We start from the raw sequence: 17,833 nt of genomic DNA, 5'->3' as shown, positions 1-17,833 counted from the left end.
ACACAAAAAATGCACTAAAATTTGAACAAAATATGACAATTCTTATAAGGGGCTGTTTTTCACCCAAATAATATGGCATTGGTAATTGGGGCAATTCCGAGCAAAAAAGGTTATAGAGGATAGTAGAAAAGTTCAAGGGAATTCTGTGTCCGAGCATAAAAAAATCTTGTGCTAGTACAAAGTCTCTGGATATATCTTTTATCTCTTAGTGGACCATATTTCTCATGAATTCTGTAATCTGATTGGTTGATTTGTAGACAAACCCGTATTTACCTATTTTACTACGTCACCAAGAACAAACAGGTAATATGAGCCCGTATTACCTGTTTGATGTTTAGCTGTTGTTTCCATTGTTACGTGCATGCCCACTGCTGATTTTAACCATTTATGTAATTTGAGGCTGTACAGTATTTCGTACGTATTCAAGCATCACGCTTCGCACTACTATTGGCGCATCAATTTTAATAGCAAAGTACGCATTATTTTTACTGTGATCATTTTAAAGTGATAAATTACTTTCTTTCAAAGAACACTCAAAATGCAGGGTTTTGCATGCTTTTTTTATTTATTCTATTAATTTTCCCCTATTTTGCAATAAAATAAGGATACACTTAAAGAGATAAAATCGTTACACCCTGCTTGTTCTTACGAAATACAGGAAATATCTACGTTCTGGTTCCATATTCCATTGGGCCTCTAGCTCTGGCCTCATGGAATATGGAACCAGAACGTAGATATTTCCCGTATTACATGAACAAGCAAGGTGTAACTAATAATATCGTAGCTAACCCCCTCTGTTCCTTTCAATTTGCATTATGATTTTTTTTTTTTTAATGTATGATGGTATTTCTAATATCCTTTACTGTTTTTTTTTTTTAAGTGCATTGAGCATTCCTTGGAAATGATGTATGCGCAATAGAAATGTTATTAGAAGTGGCAAATATTCAAATGCTTTGTTGCCTCGATCATGGCTTTTATCATAATTTTTATACCTTGTTTATTATATTTTTCCTTCAGGTACATTCTCTTTGTCTGTGCGAGACTACGACCCGGGTAAAGGGGAGCATATCAAGCATTACCGAATCAGAAAACTGGACAATGATTCCGGCTATTACATCACACAACGAAGCCAGTTCCAAACACTGCTAGAGCTCGTCCACCACTATGAACGTAAGTAGTTTTGGGGGTTTATATTTACCTCACTGGTCTGGGTAGAAAATAATATTCATATTTTAGGTGCTACTTTTCTTCCACATTGGGGTGATTTTGGAACTTGGAGGCCATTTTAAGAGCTATTTTATTGACCAACTTAAGCAGTTGAGCTATAAAAACATTTCTCATTATTCTGCTGTACGGTATGTAAAACACTGATTTTCTCAACTGTTCTTGAATATTTTCCTGGCATCTTGCGGCGACTTTAAAAGAGATGGTCGCCCCTAAGTATTAAATTTTTGGAATTCTAAAAGACCTAAAAGTTTATCATTAGGGTTAAATAGCCTGACGCCCTCATGTATATCAAGCACTGTCACTGATGATATACAATGTATAGACCTGCCAACCAGTACGTTTTAGCCGTATTTAGTACGTTTTTGCAACCAAAATACGGCAGTACGTTTTTTCTTTGAAAAATATGTTTTTTGTATTAAAAAAAAAATCGTAATTTATTGAGAAAAATAATCTCTATATGTCTCTATTTCATAAAACGTACACAAATATGGTTATTAGATCAATGTAATTTCAGGTAACTTGTTTTTTTTTTCAATCATTTTGTTAAAACCAGGGTGACGATATACACATGTTTTAATGGTTTTTTTTATCATCTGCAAGAGCAGTGCGCATTTTAGCTTGCATGCAGCTTGAGCGCCGCGATGAGCGAGTGCGCCAAGCATTTTATTATGAAATACACTTTTTTGGGGGAAAATATTTTTTTTTAATCACAGAATACAGTTTTTCATTCCCAGAGGTTGGCAGGTCTGAATGTAGTATGTACATGATGTACATGCGCGTTTGTGGTATGAGTGATTTGTATGTAGTTTTGCTAAATTGAATCGATGACATGGTTATCATATCCTACATGACAGAATGAATTCAAAGTACATGTACTATACATCATCCACTACAACCCCCCCCCCCCTCCCTCTACCCCTCTCCTCCTCCAAAAATGAAAGGAATTCAAAACAACAGGGTTCCCACAGTCATGGAAAATCCTGGAAAAATTGGCGGTCATTGAAAAGTCAGGGAATTTGGAAGATTTGTGAAAAGTCATGCAAAGTCATGGAATTGCATTTACCCGCTGGCTTTGGCAGCTTTCCAGTTTGTAGTCGTCTCGCAGTTTTCATACTCTGCTATTATAATTGGTGTTCATGATTTCCATTTTTCCCAGTTTTGTGACGTCCCAGATTCTACATAACACCCAGGACGTCACGGGAAGTCATGGAAACTGGAAAGCAGCAATTTAGTCAGGGAAAAGTCATGGAATTCTGTTTTCAAATATCTGTGGGAACCCTGAACAAAACAAATACAATATGATGATGTGGTATCTGCAATTTGACAATAAAAACAAACAAAAAATCCAAGAAAAGTCCCATGTATATCCTGTACATTTCCTCCATATGTGACTTTGATTTACTTCCTGCATTTAGAAAGTAATTTAAGTCCAATCCATGGAGTATTATTTACGCCCTTTGCCTGCGGTTACAAAGATGCAAATTAAAACTCTGTGTAGGTCCATTTGTATTATTGTGATACTGAAAGTAAAAGTCTATGATCACATATCCTTCGTCCACCTGTACTTGACATGTCTAAATTTATCAATACAAGTATATGTCCACAGTGATAATTTCAGCTGTTTGGTAATGTTCACCTTCATTCTCTGATGATGCTAGCATTCCTGAATTACATGCTTGAAAAGAAATAAAGTTTTTGGTTCATTTTAATAATAGGATTCTTGAGAGAGTGGGTGAAGGGGGGGGGAGATTGGTGTTCATGGGTATCATACTCCAGAATCATCTTAAATCACTTTCGACCATTTCAAAGTATAAGAGATGAGATTATTCAGTCACAGAAAGATTGAGAAATCCTCAAGCATGTACTGTAATACATACTTTTTAATACTACATGCACGTGTATGTCAGATTGTGCCTGTTTGAAATAACTTTGACAAGCAATTCTAGAAAAATGATGATTCTTCTTTTTATTTCTTCAATAGAATGTGGCGATGGGTTGTATCACTCGCTGTCGATACCATACCCAAAACAGAAAACCCTAAATAGATGTCTCTTGTACTTTTACTTCTTTCTAGAATCTGCCATTGGATTATGTTGTTGGCTGTTGATACTATGCCCTTAATAGGAGAATCGTAATAAATGCCTCCAATCCTTTTATATTTTTTCTAGAATCTGTGTTGTGTTGTTCGCTGTCTGTACCATACCTGCAGAAGAAAAACCTAATGGATGTCTTGAATCCATTTTGTTTTTTATTTCTAGAATATGTCGATAGGCTGTGTTGTTAACAGTCCATACCATACCTGCAGAAGAAAACCCTAATGGAAGTCTTAAATCCATTTTTGTTTAGTTTCTAGAATATGCCAATCAGGCCTGCATCCAATAGGCTGTGTTGTTCGCAGTCTGTACCATACCTGAAGAAGAAAAACCTAATGGATGTCTTAAATCTATTTTGTTTTTCGTTTCTAGAATCTGCGGATAGGCTGTGTTGTTCACAGTCCATACCATACCTGCAGAAGAAAACCCTAATGGAAGTCTTAAATCTATTTTTTGTTTCTAGAATCTGCCCATGGAATGTGTTGTTGGCTAACAATACCATGCCCTATGGAGAATACCCTAATAGATTTCTCTAATACTTTTTTTTGTAGAATCTGCTGGAAAGTTGTGTTAAGGCCACCACACACCTTATGACTGTTCGCGATCCGATTTTTTAACAAATCGCATTTTTCTTATTTTCTGAAAATGTGAATGGAACATATCATTATATTTGAGGTTAAAATTAATTGAAAGAATACTAATATAACCATTTTGAAAGATTGCAAGCCTTTATTTTGGAGTAAAGGCCAAATTAGATTCAAATCGTAGCCAATCTGCCAAAAGCTATGACGTCATTACGACTAGTTATTAAATTTGCTTTTATTCTAAGAAGGATGATAGCATAGTCACAGAATTGAACATAGGTATTTGTACGATGATTTAGAACATTACACAGTAAGATATTTCAAGTCTCAATATTAGCATCAAAGTCTACTACATTTTATTCTGAAATCGGGTCGCAGACCAATCGTAAGGTGTGTGGTCGCCTTAACTCGCTGTTGATACCATACCTGAACTGAAGGAGAATACCCCAACAGATGTCTCAACTCCTTCTTTTTTGTTGTTGGTTTTTTGTTTCTAGACACTGCCGATGGATTGTGTTGTTCACTGTCCACACCATGCCCGAAGGAGAATCCTAATACCGCTGGTCTTGGCAAGGACATGTGGGAGATACCAAGAGAATCGCTCAGACTAGATTCCAAGCTCGGCGCAGGACAGTTTGGAGAAGTATGGAAAGGTATGTCAAGTTTTAAGTGGCATAAATTAAGAAGTAGAAGGGGGAAACTGCCCCATTTTAGAATATATCACTTGGCTTAAGTTTGATAGGATGATAATCAATGCTTAGTGCCTTGATTTTTTGCAGTATGTTTCAAATTTGGCACAATGAGAAATCAATGAAACATGGTTGACTCCACGAAAAAGCAAAATAGACATCCAGACGAAGCTTAACTCTTAATGTGCCATTCACTGTAATCAGCGAGTGCCGTTTTTTCAGAGAGTCTATATTTAATTGCTTTATTTATATATAAAAAGGGAATCACTCCTGAGACAATAATGTTAAACCGCTTGACCATAAGCTGAACTGAACAACGGAATCACTCATGCATGCAATGCACTCCTCAAAATGCAAAAGGCATAACGATAGCTGTATGACCATTGCACGAAAATGTGTTCGTGGCACTCCAGTGGATGCAGTTCTTGGCACGTTAGGGCCCAGTATATATTTAGGACAGTCAGTGAAAACAAAGGGATGGCAATAGGTAGTAGTAGACTGACCATCCAGAAGTAAGCAACATTTTCAACATATATTGAACGTATTCCTGGGGGGCGTTTCATGAAAGGACTTGTCGGACGTTTTATCCGACAAGTCCCATTTTATCTGACAGTTACCATAGTAACAGTACCTCTCAGCCAATCAACATCAGAGAAAGATGTCAGATCTGACAACTTGTCGGATGAAAATGTTGATGAAACACTCCCCTGTTAGCATGATCCAGAGGTTTGTGCAGGATAAACAATCATGAGTTTGCTTAGCATCAAAGGCTCAGGATGGTTGAGAACTTTGGCAACCCAATGTAAATGACAGTCCTGATTTTGGACAAGTTTGTGTTGTCCAAACTTGTTATTGCGTAAGTATGATGGGCTCTCGTGATGGACAAGATATAGTGTTCTTGTAAATGAGGTTGCAAATTCTGTAAGATCCCATTTCCCTGTGATTTGTGACTGTTCGATGGTGACACAACAGTTGCTCCTGTGGCAATTGCTCTGGGCTTTATTTCATCTAAGATGAAAGGTTGGGGTTTCAATAGGGTTTTATGTTAGGTTTAGGGTTGGGTTTAGAGTAGGGCATACAGTAGTGTTAAATCCAGGGTTGAAGTTAGTCATTTGATTAGTGTGGAATTTATAGACGGGCAATTGTGGGCTGGAACAAATGTCATGTAACCTGTTCGATTCCACTTTAATTCCATTTTGGGTACTTATTCAGTCTCATCCGCCCTTGGAGTAGGCAACTCAATCTTGATGTGGGCTTTACAAATTCCCAGATTCAGCGTTTTAGCTGCAGTATGTGTATGGTTGTAAATAAACCATGAAATGAAATTATTTTACAGCCTCTTCTTGACTTCTTTACTAAGAAACATGTAAATATTCATTCCACCTTCTTGTATGTTTTGTTTCAGGTCTGTGGAATGGTAATACAGAGGTCGCTGTCAAAACCCTGAAGCCAAAGACTATGACCCCGGCAGCCTTCCTGGCTGAGGCCACCATTATGAAGACATGTAGACATGAAAACCTGGTACAGCTCTACGCCGTCTGCTCAGATAGGGTACGTTGTCAAAACCGCACATGGGTCTAATGCATGCGGGACTACATCCATGGTAAAAAAACACACTCTGGTTTAGAGTATGTGGGACTACATGTAAAAAAAAAACATCAAAAGTTACGTGTATATGTAACATGGGACTGCATGTACCAAAGCTGTGAATAGTGTTGCATTGCCAGGGGGGGGGTACTAAGTCATGTACAACCTTACGAATGACTAGAATGAGGCAAGCTAAATGTGTGTCTCTATTGTATAAGATGTAGTTGAAATATGTTTTCCTTTATTTTTTTAGAAAAGTTTTCAAATCACTTCTATTCAAAATTCTAATAACAAAAAGCTCCAAACACAGGCCTATCATCACAATATTTTTTTTTCCAATGACCAGGGCTAGAACCTCGAACCTCTGCATCAATTTGTAGCAAACCCCAAGTAGCTTGAAGTACAGGCAAGCTCTACATTGTCCAGTAATGATCTGCAATCTCTACCTTAAACAACACATGAAAACAAAATTATACACTTTACAACAACAAAAATTATGAAAAAAAAAGGTGATTGATATATGTAGTACTTTCACGCTTAAACATATTTTACTGTATTATTGAACTACAGATTCCTTGTATCTTTCTTTCCTTTAGGAACCTATTTACATCGTGACAGAGTTGATGAAACATGGTAGTCTTCTAGATTTCTTGAAAGACGGAGACGGTCGACACCTGAAACTACCTCAGCTTGTAGACATGGGAGCACAGGTAATATTACACAGTTATTATTTATTCATGTACAACGTTTACTTTGCTTGTTGTATACTAGCAAAGTGGGAGGCTGAACGTGAATAATTTGTAATATTATTCATGTATTTCCAATGTACTTTTGCATGCATATGGTTAGGTGACATCACAATATGATTCATGAATTAAATGTAGGTACAGTAGAGGGCTCCCCACATGACATAAGCAGCCATGTTAGAGGACGTAACAGTTGGAAACCTGTGAGGAGATGATTAAAATAATCTACAATTATGAACAAATCTACAAATAAAGCTATAAACATAAAACTAACAATTACACTATGCTAAAGATACAAACTTTTGCTAGTTATACAAATTTTACACCTTGCCTCTTCATCCAATTTAATAATTTAGGTCTAACAGGTTTATCAGGAAAAGAAATCTCTTTTGCTTTTAGTTACAATTGTTTCCAATTATTGCTTAATATGAAACATTCATTGTTTACAGTGAGTTTTTAGTGATGATGGTAATGATACATTGTATTTCTAGAACGCTTAATGCATAATGTGCCTTAAAGGCGGGTAGAAGCTAATGACCTCTATGTGACCTTTGACCCTTGTGTAGATTGCCAATGGGATGTCATACCTAGAGAGGAAGAACTTTGTTCATCGAGATCTCGCTGCGAGGAATGTGTTGGTGAACACTGGTAATATCTGTAAAGTAGCCGACTTTGGCCTTGCCCGAATGATAGAGGATAACGAGTACCAGGCAAGACAAGGTAAGCTCTAATTACTGTTCATGATAAGTTAAAGATAAATGAAAGTAGTTGCAGTAAACACTAATTTCACGAGAAAGTCAGTAAAACCAAGGTTAAGTATTACTATATCATCGTGGATGTATATCTGGTACAGTTACATAAACTGAACTTTGAGAAATCTTGAAATCTACGCTGAAAAATGTTCACACTGAAGGTCACCAACACAGATTAGCGCACGTGGGACAGTGTATTATTATTGCTTTGAATGTCGGCCCGATGCTTGACGCGAATCCCGTGCTTATTTGCTAATTTCTCAGCAATTACACAATTTCTTCCAGAATCCTTTGGCACATATATTTTTTATTTATACAAACAGACACTTTGGTGGTCATTTCATTGGATTCTGTTCGAACTTATTTTGAAATCGTTACCACAACTGGCATTTATCTTTAAGATTTCTATTTGGGGTTTCACTGGAATTGTGCAACCTGCTTCAGTTACTCACAGAAGACATCTCAGCAATGTAGTTATATGGACATATAATTGACTTCATTTTCTATTATGTATGTAGTTGTGTTGACATATGGTTGTCCTTCACATGAATATCCATAAAATACCTTCTAGTGCCTGTTTGCATGCTTGGGTACCCATTGCAGGTTCCATGGTTCCACTGCATGAGGCAATTTTTGTTTCATGCAGTGGATCTGTGTGTTAAGTGCCATGCTGTGGGTGCTCATACATGCAGACGGTGTATTTATATTTACATGTATGTATTATGTTGATGTATGTATTCTGTGATATACTTTTTCCCATGCACTTCTTCTGTTAAGAGTCTGACAACAATTTTTTTTTTTTTTTGTAAATCAAAATGACATGGCAATAAAAAGAACTGAATTGAAGATGAAATTGGTTTGTGTTCTATTTTTTTATGGTAATTTCTACCTAGGGGCTAAGTATGCCTGACAAAAGAAAATTCAAACATTGGCATAGCAATGGACCTGGTGGGTGTCTGATAGGGCTGTTCGTAAGTTACAAGCGACTTTACGAGCAACCTGTGATTCTTTCTTCTGGTCAGTGATAGACATATGTACACCATATTTTCACTAATGTTGATCCAGCGCCCAAGAATGGATCATGAGTCATTCACTAAGTCCCTCGTAAGAACAGATATGTGTAACACCTACCTGGCTTATGGCATAATCTAGTGAAGTGTATTGTTCATCTTTGGTTGCCCAGCCCACCCCCTCCCCCCCCCCCCATAGTTATGGCAGCGAAAAGTACTTAGAGAATAAAACTTCATTATTGTGACCTAAAAAGCGATTGATAGAAGGGGTCTTTACAGGTTTAAAACTTTTTAAATTTGTATGTGAAAACTTTGATTTGAGTAAGGTAAAATATTTAGTCTGACTTTGTGAAACACCCCCTCCATTCTATGAAGTGTTTCATCAACATTTTTTGTCTGAAAAGTTGTCTGATCTGACAACTTTCCTTGATTTTGATTGGCTGAGAAGCCCTGTGCTTATGGTAATTGTGGGATCCAACAGGACTTGTCAGAAAACGTTCCCCGGTTGTCACATTTTCCATCTTCAAACTTATTGACTGTTGTTGACGTATGTTTCTCCTTTTAATCGTAGGTGCGAAGTTCCCCATCAAGTGGACGTCACCGGAGGCTGCCCTCTATGGCCGATTCACAATCAAATCTGACGTCTGGTCGTTTGGTATTCTATTAAGTGAGCTGGTCACCTATGGTCGTATTCCCTATCCAGGTTAGTAGATATAACCTCTGTATAGAGACAATCTTATATACTGGCCTCTATGGCCAATTCACTATCTAATCTGGTTTCTCGATAGATAGATGGTATATTCATAAGAATCAAGACATCATCGCGGCTAAGGCCGAATTGCGATGTATTTACAAGGTAATAATGACACAAAAAATATTCAAACAATAACATATTATTACAAAATAAATTATATGGATAAGGTATGGTATTGAAACTTCTTGTGTTGTGGAATTCTAGAAAGTATTCTATTAACTCTTTGTGCGCTGGACCATGAACCCATCTGTACTGAATTATTTTCAGGGAGGGAAACAATGCATTGTTCAATGCATTGTTTGTTGAGTGTGAAATGCGAAGTTCGCACGGCACCGAGTGTGCATTGGTGCGAAGTACGCGTGGAAAGGGTTAACTGAGCTGGTCTGGTTAATAGATATGTTATAAAGACCACCTGTATGTGCACCGCCTTCTCTCAAAAGATAAAGACAAAAAAAGCTTTATATTCAGGGTTCACTTGTGCATGAGATGTGCATACTGTGCAGTCTCAATGAAACTTTCAAGCAGTCCGCAAAAAATGGTGTTAAAGAAACTCTTGTATATTGCCTTTTATTCAACTTTGCAACTTTAAATTTTGACAGCATGCAGACAAAGAATTACTCTTTCATGAACTTCAAGTTAATTTTCAAATTTTTATGTTTTGAAGACCAAATCATCATATTGGCTATTTACAGAGAACCTTCCTCAGAGACTTATGGTTGGTTTTGGAATGTTGTATCACATATGACATTTACCATGCTAAATCTAGAGAAGGGTCATTGCAATGCATGGAAACAGACAGGCAGTCTTGGCCAGTTTAATGTGAAGGGGCGATTTTGAGCGGTTTACCTTCTTAAGGAATGTTATTATGTTGGTTGGGATTTTTTTACCTGATCGCTAAGAAAGCATGAATGCTTGTAAGCAAGCAACCAGAGGACCGACGGCTTAAGGTCCTCTCTGAAGGACCTGGTAATGAGGATTAATGCCTTACCAAAGGGCACTAGCGCACCAAGTGGGAATCGAACCCGGGTCACCGGAATACGAATCCACCGCTCTACCGACTGAGGTATCACGCCTATGTTGTATGTTGAAACAAGCTGCATTATCCAGTGGTTGACTGTTTAAAAAATATTCATTTGGTATACAATGATTTATGGGTTTTGTTTGGTATGGTACGAAAGGAAGAAATAGTGGTTTAGGAGGTGTTTGGAGAAGGAGATGATTGCCAGCAGCCAGGAACAATAGACGAACAATAGCGGACGCTGCATAACAATAAAACCTCTTCCGGGCAAGATCCTGGTTGATCACGGACAGGATGTGGCTATTGTGTTTGAGCCACAACCAAAACACCACTGTAATCTACCACCATACTCCAACTCATACACTGCTATTGCTAAACATACATGTAAACAGGGTTCCCACAGTCATGGCAAATCCTGGAAATCCAGGGAATTTGGAAAATTTGTGAAAAGTCATGGAATTGCATTTACCTCTTGGCTATGGCAGATTTCCAGTTTGTCGTGTCTCCCAACTGGTGTTCATGATTTCCATTTTTCCCAGTTTTGTGACATCCCAAATTGTACACAACTCCCGGGACGTCACGGGAAGTCATGGAGGGCAGCAATTTAGTCATGGAATTCTGTTTTCAAATTTCTGTGGGAACCTTGTGTAAAGGACAGCAAAAGCATGAAAGTATCATTTGACATTGAAACTAGGTTTTCCATACTATATCACACAAAGGCCACAGATTTTTGTATACCAACTGGACACTTTTTTTAAACAGCTAAACCACTATGGATCTCTGGTAGCTCAGCATGGTCCTGGGAACAATTTTTTAAACAGGAGGTGCTGGTTTTCATGTGACAAGCAAAAAAAAAAAATGGCTTTGCTACAAAAAGGTCATTTTGTTCCAGGAAAAAGTCAACAAGCAAAATAGAAAAAAAAGGTTTTCGCAACAAAAATGAAGGTGACTTTGGTCCAGGACACATTTGACAAGCGAAAAAAAAAGGGAAAATCTTGGGGGTGCTTCAAATCATGGGGATGCTTCAGCACCCTTGCATCCCAGGGCCATGCGGCTCAGTGAGTATTGGAAGAGGGTGTTTCAGATGGCTTATGGTCACTCGCAACCCACTACATTATTTTTTTGTATACTATGTTTTTACTTTTGCAGGTATGATGAACATGGAAGTATTAGAGCAGGTTGAAAGAGGTTACAGGATGCCTTGCATGCACAACTGCCCCGACTCCCTCTACGACATGTGTATGTTAAAATGCTGGCTCAAAGATCCCCAGCAAAGACCAACGTTCGAATTCCTGCAATCATTCCTGGATGACTACTTTGTCTCGACGGAACCAAACTACCGAGAGGCCGACTGAGTCACGGAGGGGTGGTAGTAGCAACGTTCCCACTGCTGCAGATATTGGTGTGTGTTGTACTATGAGAGTGGTGCGCAACCCTACAGCTTGCCATCCATGAGCTCAGTGAGAGATCAGGAGGGTGCTTCACTGACAAATTTGCTCTGAGCCAATCAGATGCAAGGATTTCAGCAGCTTATCACAAATAGTCAGTGGAAGTCACTGACCATCTGTTCAATGGAATGCTCCCCCGATGGGAAATGTTTTCACATATCTTTTTCTGCAGCAGTGGTAACTCATCAAAATAATTATCTAGAACTTATAAAGTGAATATTTATCTAATTTTTTTTTTGTCGTTATGATTTTTTGGAAAGTCCGTGGCCTTTTTTTTCCACCGTATGATTAAATTGTGGTTATTCTGTGGCGCCTGTCATTGAATATGAAAAAAAGAGAAAACATCAGAACTATTAATCTTCATTGAAACTGTATGTGTCTTCCAGTATGATTGTGTGTGTTTTATACAAAGAAATTATGTGTGTACTGTCTAAATACCATGATTTTTTTTATAGGTATTTGAAAAAACCCATTCATTTAAAAGTGAAAAGAATGGTAGTATCGATGAATAAACAATCATTCTTAATACATTGTATCCTCATTTTTTTTCCTCAATGATGTTAGAGCCATAATTTGAGGACGTTACAATTTTCATATAAACTAGAACACGGAGACAGATATTCTAATAAAGTCCCCATATAGGGGGCTGGACTACATGTAGATACTTTTTGGAATTGTCCAAGGGTAGCCTGGTCAATCATCAGTGCATCGTCTATTCACATTGCTTAAACTGTTAGCTCAGATATTGGATCTTCTTTGTTATCTGTAAAATATTGATTTCATAAAGAATATTGATATCATATTCAGAAGATTATATACATGTAGCTTTTAAACTATCAAGTTCATAAAACATTCTCTCTTAGTCTCATGTAAATCCTTCTGCTAGGTAATGTTACCTGTATCATTATAGGGCTCTGCTTTTGGTAGCTGTTTTAATATGATTTCTTGCATTATTCAATAAACATTCCTGATTATTGCATTGCGTAATTCAGGTGAGACGGCCTGAGGCGTTCCACTTGTTACCCGGTTTGTTTCTAATCTCGCTGCTGTATCTTAACTGCCATGATAATGAATCTTTTGAAAATTGATCTCTCACATCAACACGTGATGTTGAGCCAGTGTAACACTGTATGCACAAGCGATTGTCAATTATCACCTTCACATGTACACATTCTATATAATCTCAATCACCTATTCATAATATGATGTATAATAATTTTATATGATCACACTCTGTTATAGCACCATCACATTCATATCTATTGCCTTTTGAAGTCCACTTTGATGTGTTTTCTTTTCTAAGCTCTCCTTTATTGTGGTAACGTACAACAAACTCCAAAAGCAATTTCCTACTCTCATTTACAGTAAAATCTGCAGAGGTTCCTTGGTCTTGGGACCACATGAATATGTATATGTTGGACTTTTGCGAAATATGACTTGTAAGATATGATTAACACAGGTTTTGTATATTTTGTTCCTGTAACACAAAGCTTAGCAATGATGGTAGAGCTTCTTTTTTTAAATGATTAATTGAATTAGAAAGTAAAAAAGGGGCCAAAGCTTTCGATCCTAGCAGAAATTTCGTCGGAGGCAAAATGACAAACTTAGAAAGTGGAACAACCATAATATAGACCACAAACAAGCTACAGCAACACTAGAAACAAGGAGACAAAAGGGGCATTAGTGAGTAGAGAAGACCAATCAGGTTAGTGAAGGGGATGAAAGAAAAGGAGTAGGCAGACACAAAGGGAAGTTAGTGTAAGTAAGGCCAGTAAAAGACCTCAAGCCAACTGACGAAACAAACCTCAAGCCAACCGACGAAGATTCTGCTAGGATTGAAAGCTTAGGCCCCTTTTTGACTTTCTAATTTACTCCATTGGCTCTCTTTTATTAGATAAGCAGTTTTCAGCAGCTTCTTTTTGCGATTAATTGAATTGACTGCAATGTACAATCAATCGTGAAAATCATGCATATGATCAATTGCTAACCTTTGTGTTACAGTATCCTGGTCTGCAAAAATGCTTAGACTTATGCTGTAGTCACATTTCCCCTAAGGCGGCCATACGGCGAGTCGAAAACAGCCTTTTTACTCATTTTCATTCCAACCACCTATCCGTAGCTGGTACAAAAAATGTTAAAACAGCTGTTTTCAACTCCCCGTACGGCCGCCGTTGGGGAAATGTGATTGGGCCATTATGCTGTCATTTAACTTATGGATGGTTGTTTTGTCAGACTCTACTGTACTTTTCATTTGGTTTATGAACATTGGCTTGCAATTGTTTTTTTTTTACTGGTAGTACTAAGAACAGTAACAACAGAAATGAGGTAACATGTCAAGAGCCCGTAACACATCTATAAAGGTGCTGCGCGTCTTGTCGTAGTAACCGCTTCCGGCTTTGCTCATGGTCTTGTTTCTGATGAAATGTGAGAATTGGCAATGAAAAAGCTGCCTGTAGGATTCTTGCAGGAAACATACCAAAATGACCTTTGACAAGGTACTTTATAAATTCACATTTTAGTAATCCTCATGTATTGCTTTACGATATACATGTACTATTGTATATAGAATTAATTGATATATCAAATATGAATAATGGCATATGAAGTACTTAAAAGGTGATAAAGGGAATTGACTCTTCCACTGTATCATCTAGGCCCTGTCTTACAAAGAGTTTCGATTGATCCAATCAATCGGAACTCTATGGAAATCCATCGGTGTCATATTTTTTTCTACAGGAAATTTGTAAAATGTCCTTTGTAAACAAAGGAGAACACACCAAATTGTCAAATCAATGAATTCATGGATATACATTCATATATAGAAAGTCTTTTGAACAAACATGCATTTTATATGTTGACTTTGCTGGCTTTCCATAGTTGCGATTAATCGGATCAATTGCAACTCTTTGTAAGATGAGCTCCAAGTGTCTGTTAAACAAACTTTAGCAATTGATCATAACATTGATTTTCTGCGATTGATTGCATTCGTTATGTGGAATCAAAAATATGAATTAACTCTAAATTCATTCTATGAGCTCTATGATACATGACCCATATGAACCTACATCTGTTGTATGTACATGTGTTAAGTATATTTGTATATAGTACTAGGTAAAAGTCTTTCCCGATACACAGGTACGCTGGATTTTATTTTCTTTAAAATGTATTCCATTATTACAAGCTGTTAAACAGATTTCAAGAGTGATGGACTTGGCCCGAGAATGTCAGCAGTTGCCTACTCGAATCAGGTGGGTGTTTCATATAGCTGTTCATAAGGTTTTGCATGACCTTATACATGACTAGAACATATGCTAAATCGGTTACATAGGGATTGTAGCGCCAGATAGAGTCACCAGATAAGCGTAATGTCACTTGTAACTTGGAGACTTTGGAACAGCTTTATGAAACACCACCCAGGGACCTGTAACGGAAAGCTAAGTGATTGATCGCAGTCATGATTTCTATGACTGATTAATCAATCGTTAAAATCAGCCACACGATTAGTCACTAAGGTGTATGTTACAGGGCCCATGTGATTTTTATCGAAATTCATCGGAATCACAGAATTTAGTAGTCAATGGCCTAATATGGCACAAACAGTTCTTCAGTCCTTTGCCAACTGGAACAAGGTGGTTCATATAGAAAATCTACAGGAATTACTGAATGATATAATCAACGAGTTAATTTCTCATGAACGGTTCCTCAATCCATTGCCTCCGGGAACTACATGTAGGTAGTTGGTATAGAAAGTCTGCAGGAATCACTGAGTGCAGAAGTAGATGGGTTAACCTCTCGTGAACGCTAAATGATCATGCCTTTCTCTTCGAGTACTAAGTTTATATCAATATGGATTTACAGTAACCATGTTCGAGACCAGTACTTCCAAGTCATTAGCCCACTACAGAAAACATTCTCCAATGGACAATGTACATGTGGCTCAGACCGAGACCAAGGCCGGCAAATTGTGGCTTTGAGGCTGGCCTGGCCTTCATCCCTGAGCGTTTCATCTCATGCTAATGCGACAGTCACTTCTATTAACATAATTAGATTATTACCAATGACATACCACCTGTCGGTTTGGAGTAGGTGTCTTTGAGTGTGACTGAAGTGTTAGTTCGAGTGGGTTAGAAACGTGAAAACGGAAATGCCTCGTGAATGAAATGAATACGATATATGTAATCGAAATCATGCTATCCACCTTTTTAATCTTGGCTAAGAAAGCTAGAATAAGAGATTCTAGTGTAGTAGCATAGTGAATCTTCACAAAAAATCCTCTTAACATTCATCCAGTACTCTGTCCAACATATGTGTACTAAAGAAATTAGACATGACTTTGCAAGCATTCCTTTTCGAGCAAGTGCCTTAAATGAAAAAGACCAATGCTGTACGATCTATGTATTGTAACAATCTTTACCACTCATGTTTGTGAATTCATTCTATCTATTCAATGTATACAACTGTATTTATACTATCTGTTGATGTATTATCACTATCATGTACATGTGACAAAGTACTTACATGTAAATACCATTCCGGATCGCTTAGTGAAAGTCTGTCAGAATCTGAATGGTTCCATGCGACTCTGTCATGTTACAAATTTAAATGTTTATGTTTTGATATGTAATCAATGTTTTGATATGTAATCATATTTCTTCCTTCCATGTATGAACACAGATTTATAAAGAGAGTGCTTTCTTTCAAATGCAACAATGTTGCGGATTATTTGTACATATGTGAACGTGCCTTTATGCTGTTAGTTTTGGCTTCTGCCAAAGAGATATTTCATTATTTTAAAATGTTTTTTCTATCAATCATGCTATTTCCATTGTATATTCAAGATTGTGAATTTTCTAATTTCTTTTGTACTGATCGTTTATATAAGTGTTGCCACTCAAATCGTTTGTCATATTATAACCTTAAGGTGACAGGATTTTACTCGTCATTCCTTGTTTGATTGTTCAATTACCCCCGAAAAATTAAATCATGTTTTAAACATTCGCTTTAGATTATGTTATCATCAATATGCCTATGAAGCATTTACACAGATTGTATGACATAAAATATCACAGCATTTCTGAATTAAGACTACTAGTGTGTCAAACTGCAAGTTCCTAAATGAAAACGAGAAATGTCAGCTTAGCAGTAAGTATGTGCCCTAAATTATTCTGAATGTAACATGTCTGCAAAGGTTTATCTTCGGCAGTGTGAAATACAAATTAGAATAATCTTATCATTTCTAGAGAACAAGTTCTTACTCATTGATCAAAAAGGAAAGGGGTTTGTGTGTTTGTACCAGGGTTTGTTATAGTTAATGTTCATATTTTGTAGTATTAGAGTATTTTAGTTTATGGTATCTTCAGCTATGCTTGTGGCATTTAATATGAATCGTCTTTTTCTTAAACTAAGTTTACATACGTGCCCTAAGGCTGTACCATTCTTTCAAATAGCTGGTGCCTGTCTTTAGTATAAGCTATTATCCTTGAAGATTTTTTTCATATATCTTGTGTTATATACAGTGCGTAGTATGCCCCCCCCCCCCTTAGATTTCAAGTGTACTCAAATGGGGATTTAATATTTCATATGAGAAGATTTTACTGTGAATTCTTATTATACTTATTCTAGAGAATCAGGGTTTGTCAAAGAACAAAAATTTATTGCAACTCATAGAATCAAGTGCAGGTTCCGAATGCACAATCCTGATTGGTTGAATATCAAGTTGTGATTGATTGCGTTGCTTTTGTAACTAACCCTAACCCAAATCACCAGGAGATGTTAGAAGGATGAAATCCCTTTTGTTGTTGTTTATCCTTTTTTTTCTTCTAATATTCTAATGTTATCTTGTTCATCCACGTTACTTTACTTTGAATACCCTTTAACAACTCTGCCCTTTTATTACACATTTGTAAATCCATAATAATATGTTAA

General features: G+C 37.1%; 1 protein-coding gene across 1 annotated transcript in view; it reads left to right on the top strand.

The window, feature by feature from the left end:
- LOC129280386 (tyrosine-protein kinase fyna-like) overlaps positions 1-14,199 on the top strand; it is a 35,644-nt gene extending 21,445 nt beyond the window's left edge. Inside the window, exons 6-12 of the mRNA XM_054916414.2 lie at positions 1,018-1,170; positions 4,402-4,557; positions 5,999-6,144; positions 6,777-6,890; positions 7,493-7,646; positions 9,260-9,391; positions 11,610-14,199. Coding sequence (XP_054772389.2) covers positions 1,018-1,170; positions 4,402-4,557; positions 5,999-6,144; positions 6,777-6,890; positions 7,493-7,646; positions 9,260-9,391; positions 11,610-11,815 — 1,061 coding nt within the window. The 3' untranslated portion in view covers positions 11,816-14,199. The remainder of the gene's footprint in view (positions 1-1,017; positions 1,171-4,401; positions 4,558-5,998; positions 6,145-6,776; positions 6,891-7,492; positions 7,647-9,259; positions 9,392-11,609) is intronic.
- The last annotated feature ends 3,634 nt before the right edge of the window (positions 14,200-17,833 follow it).

This window comes from Lytechinus pictus, chromosome 17, assembly GCF_037042905.1.
Source record: "Lytechinus pictus isolate F3 Inbred chromosome 17, Lp3.0, whole genome shotgun sequence".
Lineage (NCBI taxonomy): Eukaryota > Metazoa > Echinodermata > Echinoidea > Temnopleuroida > Toxopneustidae > Lytechinus > Lytechinus pictus.
This window is presented reverse-complemented; position numbering and strand designations above follow the sequence as displayed.